The sequence below is a fragment of the Chinchilla lanigera genome, unplaced genomic scaffold, assembly GCF_000276665.1.
Source record: "Chinchilla lanigera isolate Chin_1 unplaced genomic scaffold, ChiLan1.0 scaffold00057, whole genome shotgun sequence".
NCBI lineage: Eukaryota > Metazoa > Chordata > Mammalia > Rodentia > Chinchillidae > Chinchilla > Chinchilla lanigera.
The window spans coordinates 1,791,088-1,813,256 of record NW_004955458.1 but is presented as its reverse complement, the minus strand read 5'-3'; the positions used below and the strand labels follow the sequence as shown (position 1 = coordinate 1,813,256).

The window sequence follows — 22,169 nt, the reverse complement described above, 5'->3', positions numbered from 1 at the left end:
AACCCAGGCTGGTCTTGAACTCACGATTCTCCTGCCTCAGCCTCCCAAGTGCTGGGATTACAGGTGTGCACCACCACACCCAGCTTCTCCCACCTACTTCCAAGAAGCCTTAGATGTACTTATAGCATTTGTTCTGTACTTGTTCTGTCTTTTTTTCTAACCTCACGTGACTCCCAGAACCCTATGAGAGTAGGAACCACTGGCAAGCAGCTGTGGAAGCAGGCAGCATTTTCACTATTTCACAGATGCGGACGCTGAAGTCCAGCAGAATTGAATGAATTTCCCAACATTCCCGAGCAAGCCTGCCCTAAAGTTGCAGTGACAGAAAGCCCATATCACACTGTGAGCTCACAGGGCCCCCCAGCTGACCAGCTGCCCAGCCTGTACGTAACCCCAGGCCACGCTCACGTACACACCACTTCCACAGGGACGCACTCAGATAGATGCCTGGAGCCAGCAGCCTCCACACCCAGGCAGAGTCCTACCTCGTCCAACCAGCTACCCCGGGTACACCCAATTCGCACACCCCTCCCTCTGGCCTGGCCCCCGCCACACCCCACCAGGTGCCACCTCTCTAGCTGCTGCAAGGCTGTCTTCATGGACTTCACTTGCTGGAAATGGCAGGACATGTCTGTGGCCAGCACCATCTCGATGACCAACGCCCGCAGCTCTCTGAATGGACAGAGAAAGAGAAGTGATCGGCACTCACAGCCCCGCCGGACGGGGAGCGCAGGAGGTGGGAAAGGGGCTGTGCTGAGGGCGTCTCTGCGGGAGGCCGAGCGCCGGCTTCTGCTCACACAAACTCGTCCTTAGTGAGGTTGATGAAAATGTTCATCTCATCGTCCTGCATCATCCGGAAAACAGAGCTGATGTGGTGATTTTCCAGCACGGAACGGTCATTGTACAGGATGGCACATTCTGACCTGCAAAATCAAAGGTCGTCAGGTGCAGCTCCCTGAGAGGGGTCCTCTGACAGCCCCCCGACCTCCCGCTGGCCCCTCACTTGGTCTGGATGTGGAAGCTGTTGGTCGTGCCTGTGTGCTCATAGTCATGGATGGCTGCGGCAAAGACGATGGCCAAGACCTCAATCTCCGACAGGCAGTGCTGGGGGAGAGAGACAGGGTGAGAGAAGGCAGGCTCCCCGCCAGTCACTGCCTGAAGACCGCCCCGCAGGCTAGACCACGAGGCCCATCTTCCGTTCTTCAAGGCCAGCTCTTGGGACCATTCTCCATCCCGACCTGCATCACAGCCACTGCAGCCCAGCACATGGCCCCAGCACTCACGACGTCCTGTCACACCCGGGAATTCTCTAGCGTGAGTAAATCCAATCTGACGCCGTACAGGCTTTGAGATGCCGAAAAAGAAGAACCAGGGTGAGGAAAGTGGAACTGGGAAGCTGGGCATGACAGTGCACACCTGGAATCCTAGCATTCTGGGGGGCTAAGGCAGGAGGATCACAAGTTCAAGCCTAGTCGGGGCAGCTGAGCGACTCAGCAAGATCCTGTCACAAATATAAAAGAACGACTTCGGATGTAGCGCAAAGACACTGCGTTCAATCTCCAGTAAGAAGGAAAAGAAGGGGAGAGGAGGGAGGGGAAGAGAGGGGAGGGGAGGGAGAGGGAAAGGATAGGGAGATTTTTTTGTTAAAATGGAACTGGGATTGTAGCCCAGATGTCCCGGTCTGAAACTGTGGACACTGAATCACAAAAGAGTTGTCCCGGGGGCACCTACCACCATCCCTGTACGAAGCAGGAAGCAATGGACCGTCTGGGTAACATCAGCCGCGTGGATCTGGTTGTGGTAGGGATTCTTGTACTTCCCATAGCCTGTCTCCAAGGCCTCCAGGAAAGACATCAGAAAAACAGTGGGAATCTGCAGTGGGCAGAAAGAAATCAAGCTATGTCGAGGATCTGTAAGAATGGAAGCAACAGGGCTGAGATCAGCAATCCCATCATCCTGTAGGCGGCAGCATGGCACAGGGACAGAGGGCATGGGCTCTGCACAGGCGGCTCTGGGCTCACATCCTGGCTCTGCCAGCTGCTGGCTGTGTGACCTTGAGCAAGTCACACGCCTTCCTGCGCCTCAGATACTTATTTGCAGAATGAAGACAATAACACCTACCTGGTATTTAATATGATAAGTACAGGGCACTTAGTAAGCACCCTCCAAAGAGTAGCTATAATTATTATTTCCCTGGAGATAAGGAAAGAAAGCTTCCCTCCTCCTACCTTCCAACCACCCCACTGCATCCCTGAATCCAAAGCCACAGAGAAGGGCAGAGGGCTCAGAAGCGGGGGAAAGAATAAGATAACGTAGAGAGAGGCCCCTTCCAGCAGAAGTGGGTCACCCACTCCTGAGAAGCCTTCCCCGCCCAGCTCCCCTCCACACACACTGACACCTGTGCCACCACACACACACACACACACACACACAGAGGAGCCACAGCTCTACCCAGCCTCTCTCGATCCTGCCCATCTGTACATGTGCCTGGGTATCTCTGCCTCCTTCAAAAGGCTCCGGGCTCGCAAAGGGCAGGGCTGGTGTCACCTGTCCCTGGACTCCCTGAGACTGGAAAGGGACTGAGGTTCAGGACTTGGGGAAGCTTCTGTAAGGATGAGCTACAGAGTAACAGAGACATAGAAGATGTGCCACTAATCAGACCCTAACATCACCCCCATCCCTACCCTGGAGGGCTGTGCCCCAAATTCAGGGATTTTAAAGGACTGTTTCCATGACAACTGCCCTTGCTTTTGCGTTGCCATGGCGTCCCTGGAGGGAAGGGAAGGGAAAGGGAGGAGCAGGGAGGGCTGGGTACCCAGGAAGAGAATGTGGAGCTGGAGAAGGGTGAGTCTGGCTGGGAAAGCATAAGCAGCCCCCTCTCTCTGCTGCCTGGGAGCCAGCCCAGGGCAGCTACTCTCGGATCTGCCAAGCCCGAGCCTTCCAGGTAAGAAGGCAGAGTCCAGGCGGAGCCGGCATTTAAAGGACTCTTGAGAACCAGTGTGGACAGCAGCCTGGGAGGGAGGCTCTGCTAGTCTCTGCCCTGGGGAGGGCAGTGTTGGGAGGAAGATAACACAGCAGCAGCAGGACTGGCCACGGGAAGTCACGAGGAAAAGCTCGGCTGAGCACCTCGGGAAAAGTTTTGGAAACTCTCTCCAGAACTGTTGGAAAAGGAGGGGTCAGTGTCCAGGAAAGGCTCACGTGGGTGAATAATCTGTCAGGGGAAAGCGAGGCAGAGGTGGCTGGAGCAACTTTCCGGAGCCCAGCCGGGACAGAGCTGGGAGAGAGCCCTTCACCTGACTGCCTCCCTCTCTGGCCGCTGGGAACACGCTTCCCTCACCCCTCACGTCCACTCCCCTGCCTAAGCGCCAACCAAGTAGCCCACAGCAACTCTTAAACGCCTTCCTCCCCACTTCCAAATGCAGTTTTTCCACATGGAAGTGTCTTTTCCTCGCCTTTATTCCCTCCCGAAAGAGACTCCCTCCTAGTGCAGGTCCCGGAGAAGCCTGGAACCCCAGAGTACTCTTCCTGGGCAGCCAAGCTAAGGGGCCAATGGAGCTCACACACCCTCCCCCTGCACACGGCCCACCCAAGCGCTGCCAAGAGCCAGGTCGCAGGCCAGGGAGTGACTAGTTCTGTCTCCCTTTGTTGTGTTCGGAAACAAGGGGAGACTCTAGTCCCAAAGGGCCTTGCTGACAGCATCTGACTCTAGGCTTCCAGAGTCCGCAGAGAGGAACGGAAAGCGGAAGCGAACTAAGGCCAGCTACAGAGGACAAGTCGGGTCAGGGGAGGCAAAGCGGAGCAGCCGAATCCCACGCTGAACATGTTGGGATTAGAATCCTTCCCGAATCAATAAGGTCAGAGGCTGGACCTGCAGCAAGCGCCAGAAAGGTTGGGCTGGGGTAGATTCAGGGCCCCTCGGGAAGCTGAGACTGACTGAGGGGCCCGTGGAATCTACGCATTGGGAATCTTTCAGAACAGGAATGAGAGAAGTGAAGACTCCTTCCCGGAGGTGGAGGTAGGATGCTGTCCGACCTTGAATCGGCTGATGAGGTTATGCCGAGTCAGCAACTCAAAAACAATGGTCTTCAGGGCGTGGTCATCTGCTGCCCGGTTCAAGGAGAAGACGTCAAAGCACCAGAGATCCAGGTTCTGTGGAGAAACAGTGGACTAGGCAGGAGCGCTCCCACTGGGGAGCGGAAGTTAGATTTCAAGAAGGACTTTCCAGTGACTGCAGAGACTTGGGAAACGGGACAACAGAGAGTAGGCCTCCTTCTGCCCAGATGTCTCTCAGTGTGGGAGAGATAAGAAGACAGGGGTTTGCCCATACAGTGGGCAAAAGTTGTTCTGCGGAACACGAGAACACAGTTAAAAGGGAAGGGAAAAATCACACCATAAACAGTCTGGAAGCCCCAGTGGCTATTCCTATCCCAAATTTCACCTCTTTTCCAAAAACCCAAGGATCACCTTGAGACAGTTGTGGACGGCAGTGGAATAGGTGGGGCCCACAGAGGTATACGTTCTCCGGAACATCCTGAGAGAGAGGAACACAAAGAAGCCAGGTGTAAAGTCCTGGGAAGCAGGATCCGTCCAAATGGAGCAACAGGGGATGCACCAGGGGCACATGGGATCATGACAGGCCAGAGTGCTAGGGAAGAGGGGGCACGGCAGGAGGGAGAGGGAGGCGGAGTGTGCGCAAACCTCACCGTTCCACAAAGATCCCGGCCTGCACGGCGTGCACAATGCTCCGAAACTTGGGCTTTTCCTCCGCTCGGCGGCCTTTGGCTCGGGTTTGCTGGGTGAAGGTGGAGGCCAGCCAGTCCCGCACCTCCGAAGGCACGGCATCTGACCGAAGCTCCTGGAGTTCATCCTCTGTGTCCAAGATTTGCCTGAGGTGCAGAAGGCAGTCACAGAGGAAAGACAGCAGGTGCTTCCCCAGCCTGGAGGCCCCGTACCCGCCCACACCCACACTTACCTAGTGACTCTCAGGCCAGCTCTAGGTCTCAGGCCCTCCCGCTCCTTTCTTTTGCTATTTCTTTGTATTTCTGCATCACTGCCTAACAACCCCCATGATGAAATAGCTCCCTTATACGAAGCAGTAAGTACCCCAACTACAGAAGTGTTCATGAAAGAAAAGGAATATCATTTGCCAAGGGTACTACAGAACAGACCAATGGAAGTAACTATTCTTAGTAAGCTACGTATATAAGGTTTGAACATGTGAAGCTTGTTTTACGATCAATTTTATTCAAACTAATACCTCCAAACTATTATTTCAATGTAAATCAGTATAAAATATATTAATGACATATTTTACGTTCTTTTTTCTAAGACTTTGGAAGCCAGCATGTAACCTACTAGTACGCTTTAATTCATCCTCCCCACATTCCCAGCGCTCAACAGCCATGTGTAATTGGCGGCTCCCGGGCTGAGCGGCACAGAGATATTCCACACACAGGGAGCAGGTAGGTGAGCTTGAAGGTCTCTTCCAACTCTGAAGCCCTCTCCCGCCTTTCCTCCTCTCCCTCCCTCTCATTCTCTGGCGCCAGGGGCTGACCCCAGGGTCCCACAAATACTAGGAAAGTGCTCTGCCCCTGAGCTACCCCGCTCCTTCTTGTTACCTGCTTGTCTCCACCTCTGCAGCCCTGTCTCTTCTTCTCTTCACCCCTGCTCTACGAGCTCCACCATCTCTCTCTCTGCTTGACTGTCTTTGTCACCCGTTCCTAACGTCCAGCTCTCCATCTTACTCCCCCTCTCTGAACACTGTGCTGCTGACGTTTTTTTCCTTCGGTTTGTAGATTGCCCTCACCGAGTCTCATCGATGTAGACGGCCTCCAGCAGAGAAGCTGTGTACTCCAGGTTTTTCTTCAGCTCCTCGATGTTTACCTCTCCATTCTCCAACTGCTTCACCATGTAGCGCAGCCTGCAGCGTGTGGATAAGAAATCCTGCTTAGACACTGCTGCCTTGTCACGGACCCCACTAAGAGGGTGTACTGTACAGCAACACCCTCGGTCTTCCATAAGTTGTCAATAATTCTAAAAGGAGTGATAACAGCAGGTAATGGTTTTCACCTTGGGCCACGGCCACTGCCAGTATTAAGTGTAGCTACCCCCCAAACTTTAAACCCAGACTTTCCTGACTCCACCACCCCCACAGCCCCTTCAGCCAGTATTTTCTGCAAACTCTTGTTTAAACTGCCTACCTGGGCTCAGCAGAATTAGGCAGGTACAAGCCCGTGGGGTGATGTTTTGGGGATGATTTCTTTCACATATGAATAACTACGAGCTGAAACTGCTTATTTTCCCTAGGAGAGAGGGCTTTGGAGAACAATCAAAATAGCCCCAGGATTCTTTCATCATCTCTTGGTCAAGACAGGAAGAAGGGAACATGTCCACAGCCCCTCTGTCCCTGGCAGGGATGGCAAACAGCACAGAACAAAGACCCATCTGAATGCTTTCGCCTGGCCTCACTCCACACAGGCAGAGCTAATGGATTATGATTCCAGAATCCATCAACCAGGACAAAGCTGGGTTAACCCCTGTCTCCCCGGTCACGTGTCCGAGAGAATCATCGGCAGGTTATTATGCCCATCCTGGCCCAGCCAAAGCATCTGCCTTGGCAAAAGTGATCTGGCAGAGCCAGGGATCTCACTGAACGGATGCACTGCCTAAAGGGATGACCCCCCACGTTTGGCCCGCATGAACTCTGGGGTCAGTGACTAAGAGGCTCCTTACATGTCTAGCGAGTCCAGCCCAGACAGTAACAAAGCAAACAAGGCTCTTTAGCTTTAGATGGTGATGCTAAAGAAAGAAATTAAACATTCCTTCTCTCCTTAGCCCTGCCCTACCCCACCTAACACAACGCTGGCGTGCAATGGTAGCCATTACAATTCCCACTGAGAGGGGCTTCAAAAACCCAAGGTCACCTCGTGAGTCAGAGAGGAGAAGAGCATGAGTCAGGGACCAGAGGCTGAAATTAGCACCAATTCCCAGGGATGCCAGGCAGGGAGGACAATAGCATTCCTGAACAGAAGCAGCTTTAGAATCCTGGGGTCTCAGCAGCTTTGGAACAGGGAAGCCCAAAATAGCCAGCCCCAGGAAGTAATCCCAGGCCAACTCTCACCTCCAGGCCCAGCGGTCCTGGCCAACACGTCTGAGAGCAAATGGGGCAGAAGGGAAAGAGGTAAAAACAGGAGGGGAAAGGAGCTGGAGGTGGCGCAGCAGCCTCTGCCGGTGGGCTAGCTTCAAATCTCACTTCCAGCCTCCCTGCTGCACTGTTTCCATGCGGAAACAGCGGGTTGCTTAATGAGAAGGAGGGCGGGTTCACTAAAGCTCAGCCCCAGCTCCAGCTTCATTAGGGAGGAGGACGAGAGGAGGCTGGACATCATGAAAGGCTTTCCCTGCTAAAAGAGCTAGAAAGGGGCTGCCAGCCAGTACCTTCCAGAATAGACTAGAGACCACAGAACAAAGGGGGATGCTCTGCGCCTGGGACGCAGGCACAAGCCAGGGCTTCCCTCTCCTACAGCAGTCATTCCTGATGGCCGGAGTCCTGCAAGCGGGGGACACACAACCCAAAGAAAGGCCTCTGCTTCTGTCCGTGGTACTGTCTGTCCCCATACCTACTCCTACCTTAACCTTCTACTTTCCTCAGGCCTTTTACGACCAAAAACTCTGTCCCCAGGGGTCAAGGTCCATCACAGTTCGCGCAGTTTCCTTCTAGACCCACCTCTTGAAACACATCCCAGCCTGGGCTCCCAAATGAACAGCCACACCCACGGATGCTCATTTGCATGCATTTGCATAATCACTAACAATGCTGCCAGCTCTACATTTTAAAAAGTGCTGTCTCCTACATTATCTCATTTTGTCCTCACAATGGGCCTATGAGGGAGGGAGGTAGAGGAGGAAATGCTAACCCCATTTCCAATGCAAAAACCCCAGCTCCAGAGGCACTTTTGGCAAAGTGTACTGAGCAGCGATGTCTAGGAGGCTGGAACCCCAAGTTCAAAGCTATCAATTTCTGCTCTGAGCCCTTGGGCAGGTCACTAACTCTTAATCAGTACTTATTAAAATGTGGCCTGGAGACTCCCAGAATCACAACTGCCTTAGACACATGTTAAACATTACATGCTAGACCTCCCTGTACACCTGCTGGACCAGGATTTCTGAGGAGATGCGCCAGGGATATGCATTCTTAAACACCCCACGTGATCTGAATGCATTCTAGAGTTTGAAAGCTTTCAGAGTGTCAATGTCCTCATCTGAGAAATGGTGAGGATGATAATAAACCAACCTCATAAGGCTATTAAGAGGATTAAATGAAATAATGTATGCAAAAGGCCTGACACATGCAAAAGGTTTCCCTAAACATGATTTGAACAGGCAACTGACCAGCATCATACTGACCTCACCCAGCCCACACCATGCTCCCCTCAAACTCAGCAAGCACCTGCCGAGTCTATCATTCCAAATCCACTAGGAAAAGAGGAAGCCTAGCTCAAAGGCAGGTAGTTAGGAAGCTCTCTAATGAAAGTGACAAAAGAACTAGAATGACTATGATCTCTCATTTATAATTTCATGCTCCCATAACCTTTGAAGGGGGATAAATGACTTGCCCAAGGTCATCCAACTTGTCAATCTTATCAGTCTCAGTCAGCTTGGTCAGGCCTATGGCTCACACTAATGGGATCCACCTATATCCCCAAACAATGAAGGTGTCAGAGAAGAACAACTCTGATCATGTGGAGGGGAGCAGGAAGCATTCCCCACAGCTTCTTCAGCCTCAGCCAGTCCAACCCTGGGAGATGACGAGCACCTGGACGTCACTGACATAACCGCTATACCTTGGCCTCCATACACAAAGCGGCAGTGTATGCTCAGTGAGCATTCATCAAATAAGAAACAGGAAAATGGGGGCACTGGGGATTTAGCTCAGTGGCACAGCGCCTGCCTGGCAAGCACAAGGTCATGAGTTCAATTCCCGGTACCAGAAAAAAACAAAAAACAAACAAACAAAAAAAAATAAACAGGAAAATGGAGCAGGTTAATCGGGGGAGTCCATCTCCCAGAGCTCACAACTGACATTCCCAAGCCAGAGCTTCCAAGACTCTAATAGCGAGCCTGGAAGAAGAGTGAAATCATAGGCTGACTTGGAGCACACCACTCCTTCCACTTGAACTCCAAGCTCCTCCTCCTCTTGCCTCTAGACCTCGTCCAGGAGCTCTTGTATAGCTTCTGTTGAAATCTGAACCAAACATGATCTGGATGCTACAAGGAGGAAGGGAAGGAGGAAAGGGAAGATTAAAGAATAAATTTGACAAAGAAAGAGTCCAAGAACAGGAGCTGGACTCAAGCAGCTGAAAGGACACAGATGCTGAACTGCACCCTCCTAACGTCAAATAAACACGCATACAATACTTGCTGGCCAGCTGGGCCTCTTATTCCAAAGCCCTTCAGTTAGGACCTCCTCAAACCCGGCCAAAACCCACACCTCCCTGTTCTGCAGAAAGTCCTTCTTCCCACCCACACCAGTCTGAATCCAGGCCTCTGGCTCGGCCCTCAGAGAACGAGCCATGGGGACGGTCCCTTTCCCTGTGGAACAAGATGCCCAGCACAGTCCTGTCCTCAGCCAAGCCCCACGGAAACTGGAACCTTCCTCCAATACTACTTCTACTCTCATCCTTCCCACCGCACCCTCCTCCTCCTTTGCCTTCAGTCCCTGTGCAATGGGAAAGCCTCAGAGCTCGACCCCCAGGAGACCTGAGGCTCTCCTAGCTCTAGGCAGCCAGCTGGAAGACTCCTGGCACTAACACGGCAGAGGAGCCCAGCTTTCCCAGCCCCCACCAGCTCATTTCTCTGCATCACCACAGGGCTGACGTTCTGGGGGTTTCCAAAGCCCTTGCCACTACTTCCAGCACCTCCCCCCCAAAAAAGATGACTGTAAGTGGGAGGCTTAGGACAAAACAACCCCAAGCCAGGGGGGCTTGGAATAAGAAGAGTTCTATTTCTAGTTTGAGTTCTTAAGAAAGATAAATAAGGCTGGGCGTGGTGACACACGCCTGTAAGCCTGTAATCCCAGCGCTCGGAGGCTGAGGCAGGAGAATTGCTGTGAGTTTGAGACCAGCCTGGGCTACAAAGTGAGCTCAAGCCCAGCCTGAACTGCATAGCAAGACCCAGTCTCAAAAAGACAAAAAAAAAAGACAGAAATTTCAAAGGTATGTAAAGTTCTAAAAACAGGGGGATCAGGAAGGAGAGAAAGAGAACCCCTGCTGAATTACCTACCACAGTCAAGAGAAAGTGATAGAAAAGAGATGGAAATGGGAGGGGAATAAAGTAAAGGCGAGGTGGGAGGAGTAAAAGGTGCACAGGCACACACGCGCACACGCACACACGGGATCCCTGCCTTCCTCCCCTCCTCTCACCTCCTCCCTGGCACCTACCTGAGAATGGGGCCCTGCAGATGGCTCCTCTGAACGGGGACAGGATTTGCCATGAGAACCACAGATTCCTACTCCAGAGAATCAAACCACCGGGACCTGGGGACCTCGGACCCGCACGGGGAAACAACTCCCTCCTGAGACCCCAGCTCTCCGTGGATCCCAGCAGAACCGAGCATCTGACAGAAAGCACTTAGGGGAGAACTGGAGGAGCTTGGCTTAAGGGGGAAAGGAGCGACGAGGCAGAGACCCAGCCTCCAGGAACCGGGTGAGAGGCCGCGGGAAAAGTTTCACATCTGAATCAGACTGAAAACAAGAATCTGTTGTCAGAAGAGTCCCAGAAAGGACAGAAATAGCACAGGCCAGCCCCTTGCTCTGAGGAGGTGGGGCTCCTCTTTGGGAACAAGAGGTTAGCAGGAGGCTCTAGGACACACGGACAAGCAGCCATCCTGAATCAGTCACAGAGGAGTCTAGCGCGCCATGGGAAGGGGCTCGGCCAAAGCCCTCCCCCCCAACCAGGGGCTGAGAAGGTTTGCATCCCTCTGGGCTTTTCTCTGAAGCCATTCTTCAAAATGAACTTTAACTTCCCTGAAAGAATGGAAGGGAAACAAGGGGATGAATTTCCTCCCCGAGAAGATTTAGAAACCGTTGGGGAAGCGCTTCTCCAGAGAGGGCTCCACAGGGAAGCAAGAGCCCTCGCCTCCAAATAGTGAATAAAAGTCCAGAGGACTTGTTCATAAAGACCAAGAAGCTGCACAAAATACTTGAACATGTAAAATGGAGATTTGTGCGTGAACTAGAGAAAGGTCAATCCAGCCCAGAGGCCGAGAAGTAGTGGGACTGCACAAGACCAGGATTCCTTCTTCCACCTCCAGACTTTGTTCTCTCTCTTTCCGGTTAGGGAAAAAAGAAGCTGTCCTCTGCAAGGCGAAGTGGACGTGCGCACACAGCACCAGCCGCCTCCCGATTGGCTGTGAGATGACATCACCAATACAAGTACATTGGGGTTGCGATTGGTCAGCTGAGGGGTAGGGCGGGGCTAAGAAAAAGGCTGCGTGAAGCCTAACGCAGCAGCAAGAGTTCCGGGCGCCTGTAGTTCCCTCAGTCTAGGGTTTAGGGCAGGGGGCGATGTGGCAACGAGGAAAAGGACTCGTGCGGATGAGTACAGCAGGAGAGAGGGGAAAAAAGAAACAGGCCAAGAGTTTGGATTTTATGATGGGAAGTCTTCCCCCTCAAAAGCAGAGAGAAATTAAAATACACTGTCACTGTGCCAAAGCCTGGATGGATTTTAAACAATTCAAGTTTAAGAACCTGCTGTTTCTCAGCTCCCCAGCACCGGGACAAGTACAAGTGGGCCTCAACAGCAGTGTGAGCTGGGAGGTAAAAGACCTCCTGAGTTGTTTTCTACTAAACTGGTGGCTTTCAGGCAGGGCTGCGGCAGACTGTGGAAAGAAACCCACTCCCTCTGTGCCCTAACCCTCCAGCCTCTCCACAACACCAGAAGCTGACTGACTGTGTGCAGAAAGAAAGGTCCAGACCCAGTGTCAGAGATGCAGCACTGCCTCCCAGGGTATGAAGAGGGACACGTCACTTGGCCTGTCATCTGGACAGGCTGCCCAGAGGGGCGGGGGTGAGAGCGGACCAGGTCGTAGCAAGCTGCACGCGACCTGGCACATCAACAACCGCCAGCTCGCCTCCCTCCCTCATCCCCTGACTCTAGGTCCTGCTACTCTATAACGATTTCTTTCTTCAACTAGAAACGTTTAGAGAGGATATCTAGTCGGTTCGTCTCTCTACTCTCCTACCCAATTAAGTTGGTTGGAAAAGGTCTGCCCCACATACATAGGTTACATTACTCATTCTAGCCTCTTACTATTAATGGACCCTAATAAGAAGGAATATCGGTCAGCTGCCATTCCTTCCTGGAGAAAACATTTCACACACGCACCCCCATATATACATGCACACTGCACACACTTCCTGTGTCTGAGCTCAGGAGACGGTCCTAGCTGGGAGCAGAACTTAGATATGAAGGCCCCAGCAAAGGGGACAGTATAAATTTTCCTTCAGTCCTTAAGCATGTTTAAAAATAGAAAGAGGCCCAACCAGAACAAGGCCTCCCTCCCCTGCCCATGCTCAGGTTTTCCCACCCTGTCCTGAGGAATAGATTTTGGACAAGGAATGAAGGATGGGAGACTGCCTCTGGTCAGAGGAGAGGAGAGGAGCAGCCGCAGGGACGCAGCACATGTGTCAGAGAAGGGATTAACTGGCTGATGTCAAGGCTCCAAAATCTCAGAAATTAAAAGAACCAAATTCTAAATCCTGTAAAGAGGATATCAATTAAAATCAGGAGAAGTCTACCCAAACTTTCTCACTCCACGTGACCTCTGAGCTCTAGTTTCCTTTTCTAAAGGGGGTAGATAAAACTTTCACAAGGACTTGTGAGATATTATATGAGAGCACTCTGGGAACTGTACAATAATACATGAATGCAAAGGATTATTATTTAGTCCGATCCTTCAGTGAGCTTAGCAAATATCCACTGAAAGTTCTCCACAAGCAAAGCACTGTATTCCCACCCTTGTAGGTAGAATCCATTTCTTTATCCAAGCCCCAAATAGTACCTGGACTATGGGAGGAAAAGCTCCAGTCTCCCTGCTACTACCATTGAAGACGTCCAGGGCTTCTCTCTGGCTTCTGATTCCACAGGGGCCAGGGAGGCAGTGTAAATAGAGACCGGGAGTTGTGCAGAGCATGGAGCTCCTGAAACCAAAAACAACCAGCCCTCTACCTCACCCAAGCATTTCTGTCCCCCTCACGCCCCTGGCTTCCCATTGCTATGTGAGCAGCCCCAGTTCTGGCAGCTGGCTGGGCAGAGTGGCGGGGGTGGCTCCACGGATTAAAAATAGCCCCCCTGGTGGCAGAGCTGGGGTGCCATCCTGGGAGGCAGCAGGCCTCAGGTTGACATGGCAGCGGTGGTGAGAGATCTCTAAGGCACTGGACAAAGGAGCTGGGAAATAGTGGGGGGAGGACAAAACCAGGAGAGTGCAGGGAGGTGAGGGAGGGGGCGGGAGTTAGGAGGAAGGCAGGGAGGGAAGGAGATTTGGAAGGTGCTACAGGAGGGAGTCAAGGAAAATACTGAGGGAGGAGGTATAAAGGCGGAGACTGTTTCCTCCCCGCCTGTCTGCAAGCCGCTCTCCCTCTGCCTCCTAACCAGAAACTGTTTCCAACAGGTGTTCCTAGCAACAGCCCAGCACAGCTCAGATCACATGAGGAAGGGAGTAATCTAAACAGTGGGAGCCAGAGCCCAGGCTAACAAGGACCCTGGTGCTCCAGCACCCAGCCCCGCACGCAAGGAAGGCACTTTCCCTCAGACTTCAGCCCTGGAGACCGGGAGGAATTGGGAAAGGTGGGCAAGAATGTCAGAGGACAGCGGGCAGGAGAGGAGGCTCCCGGGACCCAGTGCAAAGGAACTCTTTCTCCAGTTCACTTCTCCACCCCTCTCTCCCTTCCTATGCTATTTCATTCTGCTCATTTACCACCTCCACGTGGACCAGCCCACTGGCCCTCCAAACCACATCCCAACAGATGTTCCCATAGATGCCCTGCTTCCAGCATGCCTGGCAGATGTTCAAGGGAGCCTAGGATGGGGAAGTGAACTGGAAATTTGGCAAGGGGTGACCACAGGTATAGTGGGGCAGCAACAGATGATGGATCGGCGGAATCTGAATCTGGTTCCAGCGCTGCCTCCATCATGCCAGCAATCTGTGGGCATCGGTTTCCTTCTCTGTAACCCCCTACGGCTCTCAGGTTTAGGATCTAGGGTGGAAGCACTAAGGAAGTAGGCTGCCCCGGCCTCGATTCCTAGATTCCAGAGTTCACCCTTCCTGATTCTTCAAAGTCAGCTCTCACATGCCCTTGAAAGATGCTTTCCTTTTTACCAGAGAAAGGTCACATTCTAACCTCCAAGAATTTCCCAAGAAGTTCTCTTGCATATCTGTCTCCAATCCATTTTGCTGCAGTCAAGACAACAGCTAACTTTGTTGGCACTGAAAAGGAGAACAGTGGTGTTTGTTTTTTATTTATTTAATTTTTGGTACCGGGAATCGAACTCACAACCTCGCGCTTGCCAGGTGGGCACTGTGCCTGCTGAGCTATGTCCCTGGCTTAAAAGGAGAACAGAAGGGGAGAGAATGGGAGGGACAAAGACATCTTTGGGGTGAGACTACTGCAGTTTGATTTATTATGTATTTTTCAGGTTGGAATTTCTAAAGCTTGGTAGAGAGTCCGTCAGGATTTAGGAGCTCGGGAACACAGCTGGCATGTGTGCTTACTCAGCCCAGGCCCCAAGAAGTTTCCAAACAAGGTGGGCATAGAAGAGAAAACTAAGGAGAAGGTGCCAAGCTAGACTGCAGGAGCTGATAAACAGGGGAGCAGGAAACCAAGGACAGCAACGACAGGAGAAACTTCCTTCCTTCCTTCCTCTCCAGGTCCTGCCTGCATTACCCTGCTCCAGCAAACCAAGCTCCTTTCCTAACCTAAATGGTGCCAATACCAGCTGGCAGCCTAATCACCCCACTGCAGCCTCCACAATTATTTGCAAATCTGACTCCTCACTGCAATTGTAGAAACCAACGCCCTGAGAGGCTGGCTTTAGCCCTCGTCATCCCCTGAAACGCGCCCTTTCTGACTCTTTTCCCAGCCCCACATCCCCAGACCTCTCCCTGGACATACCATGGCTTTTTTCCCCACCAAACCTGCTTCGCTCCCAAAACCCCAGCGAAGCTCCCTCAGTGGCTCTCTGCCAGGTCCGGAGCGCTAACACAGAAGCCTAACCTGCTGTTCGCATCCCAGACGAGGCTAGGCTCCACAGTCGCAGCAGGGGCTGAGGGGACAGCAGCAGCTGCAGGACTTGGGGATACGAGGGCAGAGGGGCGAGCGCTGGCACTGGGGACAACCCTGCACTGAATGGAGAGCAGCTCGGTGTTCTGCTTTTCCCTGCTCAGGAGCCTTTCTTTCCTCCTCAGGCCCCATCGATGCCCCTTTGTAGGATTCTCTCCCAGATCACTTGGGCTGACTAGTTTTCCTCCCTTAGCGGGGAGTCTCATTACCTAACCACCTACAGTCTCCCCGGTTGTCTCTCCTCCACCCCACCCGCCGCCCTGCTTTTGTGCCTCTTTCTCTGCTGCTGTCCTGAAGAGAGTTGGAAAATAGCTACTCAACTTCGGTACCTGAGAAAAATCAGCCCCTTGAGATTCAAAGGCAATTACTTGGCTTCCTCCCTGGAGGATCTGGGAGGATGAGGTCACCAAGAAGGCCAAAGAAAGGCCTTGCAGAAGGCAGGAGTTGAGGCTGGACTCCTCAGGAGGCCCCAAAGGGTCCCTGCAGCACACCTGACCCACAGCATCACCACAGCAGCACCTGGGTGACAGTTGGGCGTCCCAGGGACTCTCTGGCTCCTGGCCAAGATGGGGACAAGCAGGAGACTGAAGGCAAGAATGAGAGGTTACGTCACAGGAAAGAGAGAGGAGGAGGGCCAAGAAAGAAGACCAACGTGCGGCCCAGCAAACTGGAGCCTACAAAAGAAGGCCAGAGAAAGATAGCGGTGGTGGAGGAAAGGGCAGAGGAGAGGATGCAGGAACAATAAAGGAAGAAGAAAGGAAACAGTGCAGTGAAGATGGAAACAAATCCTTAGGGGGCTGGGGATTTAGCTCAGCGGCAAAGCGCCTGCCTGGCAAGTGCAAGGTCGTGAGTTCGGTTCCCGGTACTGGAGAAAAACAAACACACAAAACAAACAAACAAAAAAAAAAAAACAAACAAAAAAGAAACAAATCCTTAATGATTTGTCTCAAAAGCAGTCAAGGTCTCTTTCTGAGGTTACTTCATCCCAGCCCACCACTGAAGGGTAGGAGGGGGAAAAAAAAAAAAAAAAAAAAAGAGGGACCACTTGAGACAAAGTGCATGGATTCTAGGAATGCCCTGGACATGGGGCAAGTAGAAAAGGTCCAGAGATGGCCAGGCCTTGGTCTGACTGAGCCATTCACTGGCCTGACACTTCATCCCCAACCTCTTTTCCCTTCCTCTGGGCAGAAGTGACAAATGCAACCTCAAAAGTGGAACGTTCTGTGTCCTTTTCCACCCTGCCTGCTAAGGCTCCTGGACACACTGCCGTGTGAGTTCTAACGGACTTTCAGAGATTGTCTAAGATAAGATATGGCATACCTGATGACAATACCGCCCCCAGGCCTAGGGGCCGGGGTGAATGCCGAGGAGGAACTCCCCAGTGCTCACAGAACCCAGTCATGTGGAGGCTCCCCACCCTCCCCATGTCTCAGAACTACAATTAGTCCGTTCACTTCGTTTGACCATTGAGGCAAGAAGATAAGGAATCTTTCTCGTTTCTTTTGACTTCAGGGGTCAACATCTTTCATAAATGGCCCCCTCCAGTCCCACTCAGTGTCTTACTCCCTAAGTTCAGATCCCTGCCCTCACTCCCTTCAGACAAGCATCCATCAGCAAGACTCTCCCAAATCATGTCCCAAACCCTGGAATCTGAACTCATTAGGTAATTCATACTCCTGCCTCTTGAATCTTTACCTTTCTCCCTCTTTGCAGCCAAGTCAAGCATTCATTCTCATTCTCCTCCTCTTTGTAAAGCAAGCTCTTCCATGCTGACAGATCTCTAGACCTTATCATTGAAAAGCTACTTCATATGGACGATGTCAAAGAAAGAACTGAGAAACAGACTGTATGACTTCCAGACCCATAGCTGATAATCAGCAGAGTGAGGATATGAACTCAAATTCCAGTCTCCAATATTCTCTCGGCTCGTCCCCTGACGTCACACTACCTCCAGATTCCTCCCAGCCACCTATTCCAACCAGAAGGTGTGGAGAGCTTCCTCTGGTCTGAATTTGATTCCCCCTGTCTCTGTACCTCTCCTTCATCTTACTGCAGGAATTTTCCACCCTTACCATCCCAGATGTGCTACACAATCTTCTGTCAAGCCAAGCTAATAGAGAAAATAGAGATGGAAAACCCTCGTGGGAGAAGGGGTATAAAAACCAAGGAGGAGAGATTCCCTGTGCCATGGTTGGAAATGAAGGAGGAAGAGCTGATCCACGGAGGACAGCATCAGAAAACATCTCTCCAAGACCTGGGAGAAATAATTCTCCCTTTCCTGCAGGGGTCCAAGGAGCCACAGTTTATCCTGCAATCTTCACAGCAGCTCCCCAGTTACACACAGAGAAAAGAGGAAGACAAAATGATTTTCAAAACTGTAAGAGCACATCAGATCACCCCATGGGGTAGACACAAAATGAGGACACAAGGTGGGGTAAATCAGTGAGGCACCCAGATCTGCCCCTCAGCTTTCTCCTCCTGCCTCCTGGATTTCCTCCAGGATTATCAAAAAAGTTGAGTGTGTCACAAATATATACTTAAGATCACACATACATATTATCTCATTACCTACACACATACACACAAATGTCATCTCATTCATACCCAGGACAATTTCAGATATTAAGGTAAGTATACACCTTCCCAACGCATTTGTTATCACACATGCCATTTATAAACATAACAACAAAAATGTACCATCATGGAGCTTTGCTTCTGGCACATACACCAACCTTTATCCAGACACATACGTATACGTGTCAGACATTCACAATCTCATCCTGACATAGCTTGTTCACACAATCCAGATACCATAGTTTTTGTATCCTCTGTAACTCCTCCAATTCTAGGCTCTGTCCTGAGGTCCTCAAACCCCACACCTTTTAAACATCATCCACTCAAAAAAACATCATCATCTCCCTTTCTTTCATCTCCATTTTCTACCTCCTCCCTTTCTGCACAGAGGTACGCATGTGCCACAGAATCAGAGACAGAACTGGGCTCCGTGACATAGATTTATGTATTAATTCGTGTGTTCATCCCTTTTTTTAAACAGTATTATTTAGTATCTGTTATGTTCAAGGCGCCATTCTGATGAAATAAAAATGAGGAAAAAAATAATCCCCAACGGAATCCTTTCTCCAAAGCTCAGCTGTAATGACCTTGAATCACAGCACAGGACACTGAGCCTAAACCTTGGGAGTTCTGAGTGTTAACCAAGTAGGGAGAGAAGAAAAAGAAACTATGTGTACACTGTCCCAAAAGAAAGAAGTTCTATCTGTAAAATAAAAATTTTAAGGGAAACTGAAGCCAAGAAATGAGAGTGGTGCTTGTACTATCCTGGAAGAAAGAACTTGTATCTGTGCTTTTCCTGTATGTGTAACCCCCAATGGCAGAAACCCAGAATGGTAGGATTTTGCCAATTATAGCAAAGTGAGATAAAGCGTGCCTCCCCCACGCGCCATACCACTGCATAGAGTTGAACCAGATTCCGAGCATGGGAACAGAAGCCATGTCCATTTTGTCCGCTGACGTAACACCATGTCCAGCACACCCTGGGCCCACGGGAGGCATTCAAATCACTGCCTCGTGAACGCGTGAACTGAGGCAGCAAACCTATCCCTCTCTGCTCATGGTTTTTCTTCATTTACAAAAGACACAGGAAACTCTACCTCTACTGACCCTCCCCACAATCTCCAAAGCCCTCTGGTCTCGGAAGGCTGGACAGCCAGGTCAAATCCTTCATCTGAGGGACAGAGAAGCTGAAAATGATCCTGACCAATCCAGCATCTCCAGACCTCCTCCCTCAGCCTCTCTCACGCCTCAGAGTTTGCGAGGCTACTTAGTTAAGAAAATTTTCCTGCTAGCCACAGGTGAAATCTCACAATTAGAGATTTTTCCAGCTCTGATACTCTAGTTTCTGAATTTATCCTTGGCAGAGTCCTAGTCTGGGAAACAGAAATCCTGTACGTTCTTCCAAAGAAGAAATTGCCTTGCACAGTTATATTAGTGAGGGCCTTTTACCCACAGGCTAGAATACCACACCTGGCTCCTTGAAGAGAGTCTGGATGTTCCAGATTAGAAATGAAAAGGAGAGGGAGAGAATGGACGTGTTGAGCAGGGGAATCAAGATAGATACAGGCAGACAGATACATATTTCATCTGTCTTCATTTCCCTTTACTACCCAGTCCCGAGATAACCATGTCTGCTCCTATCTCCAGGCCAAACAACCTCCTCCTACCCTAGCCCAGGAAGAAGGAGAAGGCTCTATTTCCATTTAAGGAAATTCCTCCTTTCTCACCTCTATGGAAACCACCTGACTGAGAGAAATGGGGAGCTCCACCTATCCAGCAAAAATCCTAAATCCTTTCCTTTCCCTTCATCTGACTGTCAAAGCCTCCCAACATTCAAACAAGGCCAAATCCAGAAAGCCATAAACTTGGGGTCTATCTTGATATCAAGCTTTCTCTGCTTGAAGAAAATAAGAAGGGCTGGGGATATATAGCTCAGCAGCATAGTGCCTGCCTGGCAAGCGCTAAGTCCTGAGTTTGATTCTTAGTACCAAGAAAAAAAAAAAAAAAAAAAAACCCACAAAACAAAACAAAAAAAAGAAAATAAGAGAATCTACTCTGGTTATTAATAATCACAAGATAGTACTTTTCTAGGTCAATTAGTACATGTAGCCTTTCAAGGACCAGATCACTGAAATGAATGAAGACAAGAACGATCTAATCAATAAGATTAATGATCCTTGTCCACCACATAAAGCCATCTCAGCTTAGGCACTCTGGGGGAACAGCTGCCTCTACTCCCTTCTGTCCCTAGGTCTCAGTACCTCCTTCTGGGATCCTCTTCCCATACCATTGAGCACTTCTTACACTAAAGGAAGAAACAGCAATTCATTTTAAGGAACAACTTTTGGTTTAAAAGGTGTGGGAGACCGTGGAAACTAGTAAGACCGTGGAAACTAGTAAGACCCACTCATCTACAGGGCCCTGCTACCGGGAATGGAGGCAAGGTGAGGGGGTTTACGATGAGCCACTACTGCTCTAAGGCAGCCATCCTAAGACACCTTGATTTCTCCCATTTATAGGTCAATTCTTTGCCTTTCAATCACTTCCTCACCTGGCCCTCTCCTCAGCTCAGTTACCATTAGCAGAGCATCATTTTCTGTCAAGAATCACTCAGTGCTCCTCCCAACAAAAATAAATTCAATCAGGTTTCCATTTCTTCATCCCAGACCTCATTCCAAGGCTGCGCTCCATAGAGCCTGGCAAATTGCGTTGGCCAGAAGCAGCCAAGGTGGGTGGGGGGACTGGGGAGCACACTTGGATTCCAAGGCTTGTTGTCCACTACGCCTCTGTTCGCCCTAAGGGCCAAGCGGTAAGCATATAAATCAGACCCACCTGCCCAACATAAAGGAGTCCTCAGCACAGGTAAAGTATTTAAAAAACGTCACAACCATACCCATCTCTCTGTTTATCAGACCCTACTCCTCTTCTCCCTTTATCAGACCCAGACATAGAAGCTTCAGGACTCATGACTGAAGACACTGGGGAGGAAGAGGGGTTCAGGGGCTACGTTTACTGTTTCCCCACTAAACATCCATGCTGTCCTATCGGAGCCTCTTCACTGAGGTTTTAGGCAGTCACCTATCTCATGGAGAGGGGCATCTTCCCTTGTTCGTGATTAAGAATCAACAGACTGCGGAGATTATCAATGGCAGCTGACTGGGGGGTAAACATGATGCCCTGCTTGGCTCGCCTTTGACCCAATCCTCTCCTCCCCTGAGAAGAGGGAGCAAAAGTTGCTTTCCTCCCTGAAGACCAAAGTATGGGACACCTGAGCTCTTCCTTTCCCTATTTATCCCTCCCCATACCCCCCAGGTCCTGCAGCAATAAGATGCCTAAATGTGCTTGGAGATCCTGGCAGATCCCATATAAACAAAAGGCTTTCATCAAGCCAATTACAGTACCTTTCTCCTGTCAATCAATCTTTCTTCCCTACCACCCACTCTCACAGCTCCCAGGTGGGGCTCCACCCCCCTCCTCCAGATTCCAGGTGTGTCATTAATATGCAGAGTGAGTTTCCAGGCCCCTAGAGAGAAGAGTGGCTCAAGTATGGGTACCCCCACCTCCAACCCCTGTGCAGGGTTCAAGAGGCAGAAACTACCGATTCCAACCAAGACACATCCAACCCACAGGTTGGCACAATTATCCCCATGCGCTCAATCTGCAGCTAGCTATGTGCTATCAGTCTACACACCTCTGTGACCCAGACACTCGTGCACACGTATGTGATGTGTCTCACATCTGCACAACCCTGCACATGGGTACGTGTGAGTCAGCCGGGCACCTCCTGGACCCTGTTGGTCTGCAGCCCTGCCACACCGCACATACTGTGCCGCTTCTCCGCTCTGCGTGTCACCCGGGGGTCCAGAGGCACAAGCACATCGTTAGCTTTGCAACTCCTAAACCCGCTCCAGCCAACCGGCTTGTTCCGCACATGTCTTGAACATGTGGCCTGGACACGCGTGTCACGGTCGTCTTTCCTCGCACCTGCCAACGAGTGCCCAGGACAATTTACCAGCCCGGCTCCAGCTATTCCCCACCACCACCATCTCACACACACACACACACACACACACACACACACACACACACACACACACGCTCCCAGCTCCCTGAGGTCCCTTCCCCCCATCCCCCGGCCTGGGACTCACAGAGACCGAAGCTTAATCCACATCTTCTTGCTGGGGGCTGACTTCAGCTCCAGGGGTGACGGGCAATCCGATTCCAGCATCTCCGGAGGGCTGCGGGGGGACAGCTCCATGC

At 51.1% G+C, this 22,169-nt stretch overlaps 1 protein-coding gene across 3 annotated transcripts in view; it reads right to left on the bottom strand.

Annotated features, from left to right (window-relative positions):
- Pde1b (phosphodiesterase 1B, calmodulin-dependent) overlaps positions 1-22,167 on the bottom strand; it is a 28,172-nt gene extending 6,005 nt beyond the window's left edge. Inside the window, exons 1-9 of one of the 3 annotated variants that reach the window (XM_005397232.2) lie at positions 22,058-22,167; positions 5,807-5,920; positions 4,704-4,886; positions 4,465-4,531; positions 4,033-4,149; positions 1,732-1,872; positions 1,004-1,104; positions 798-923; positions 571-672 (exon numbers count right to left, since the gene is read on the bottom strand). In XM_005397232.2, coding sequence (XP_005397289.1) covers positions 571-672; positions 798-923; positions 1,004-1,104; positions 1,732-1,872; positions 4,033-4,149; positions 4,465-4,531; positions 4,704-4,886; positions 5,807-5,920; positions 22,058-22,167 — 1,061 coding nt within the window. Of the gene's footprint in view, positions 1-570; positions 673-797; positions 924-1,003; positions 1,105-1,731; positions 1,873-4,032; positions 4,150-4,464; positions 4,532-4,703; positions 4,887-5,806; positions 5,921-10,436; positions 10,740-13,057; positions 13,307-22,057 lie in introns of those variants that run through there. The other 2 variants (XM_005397234.2, XM_005397233.2) reach the window with 2 other exon arrangements.
- Between the last annotated feature and the right edge of the window lie 2 nt (positions 22,168-22,169).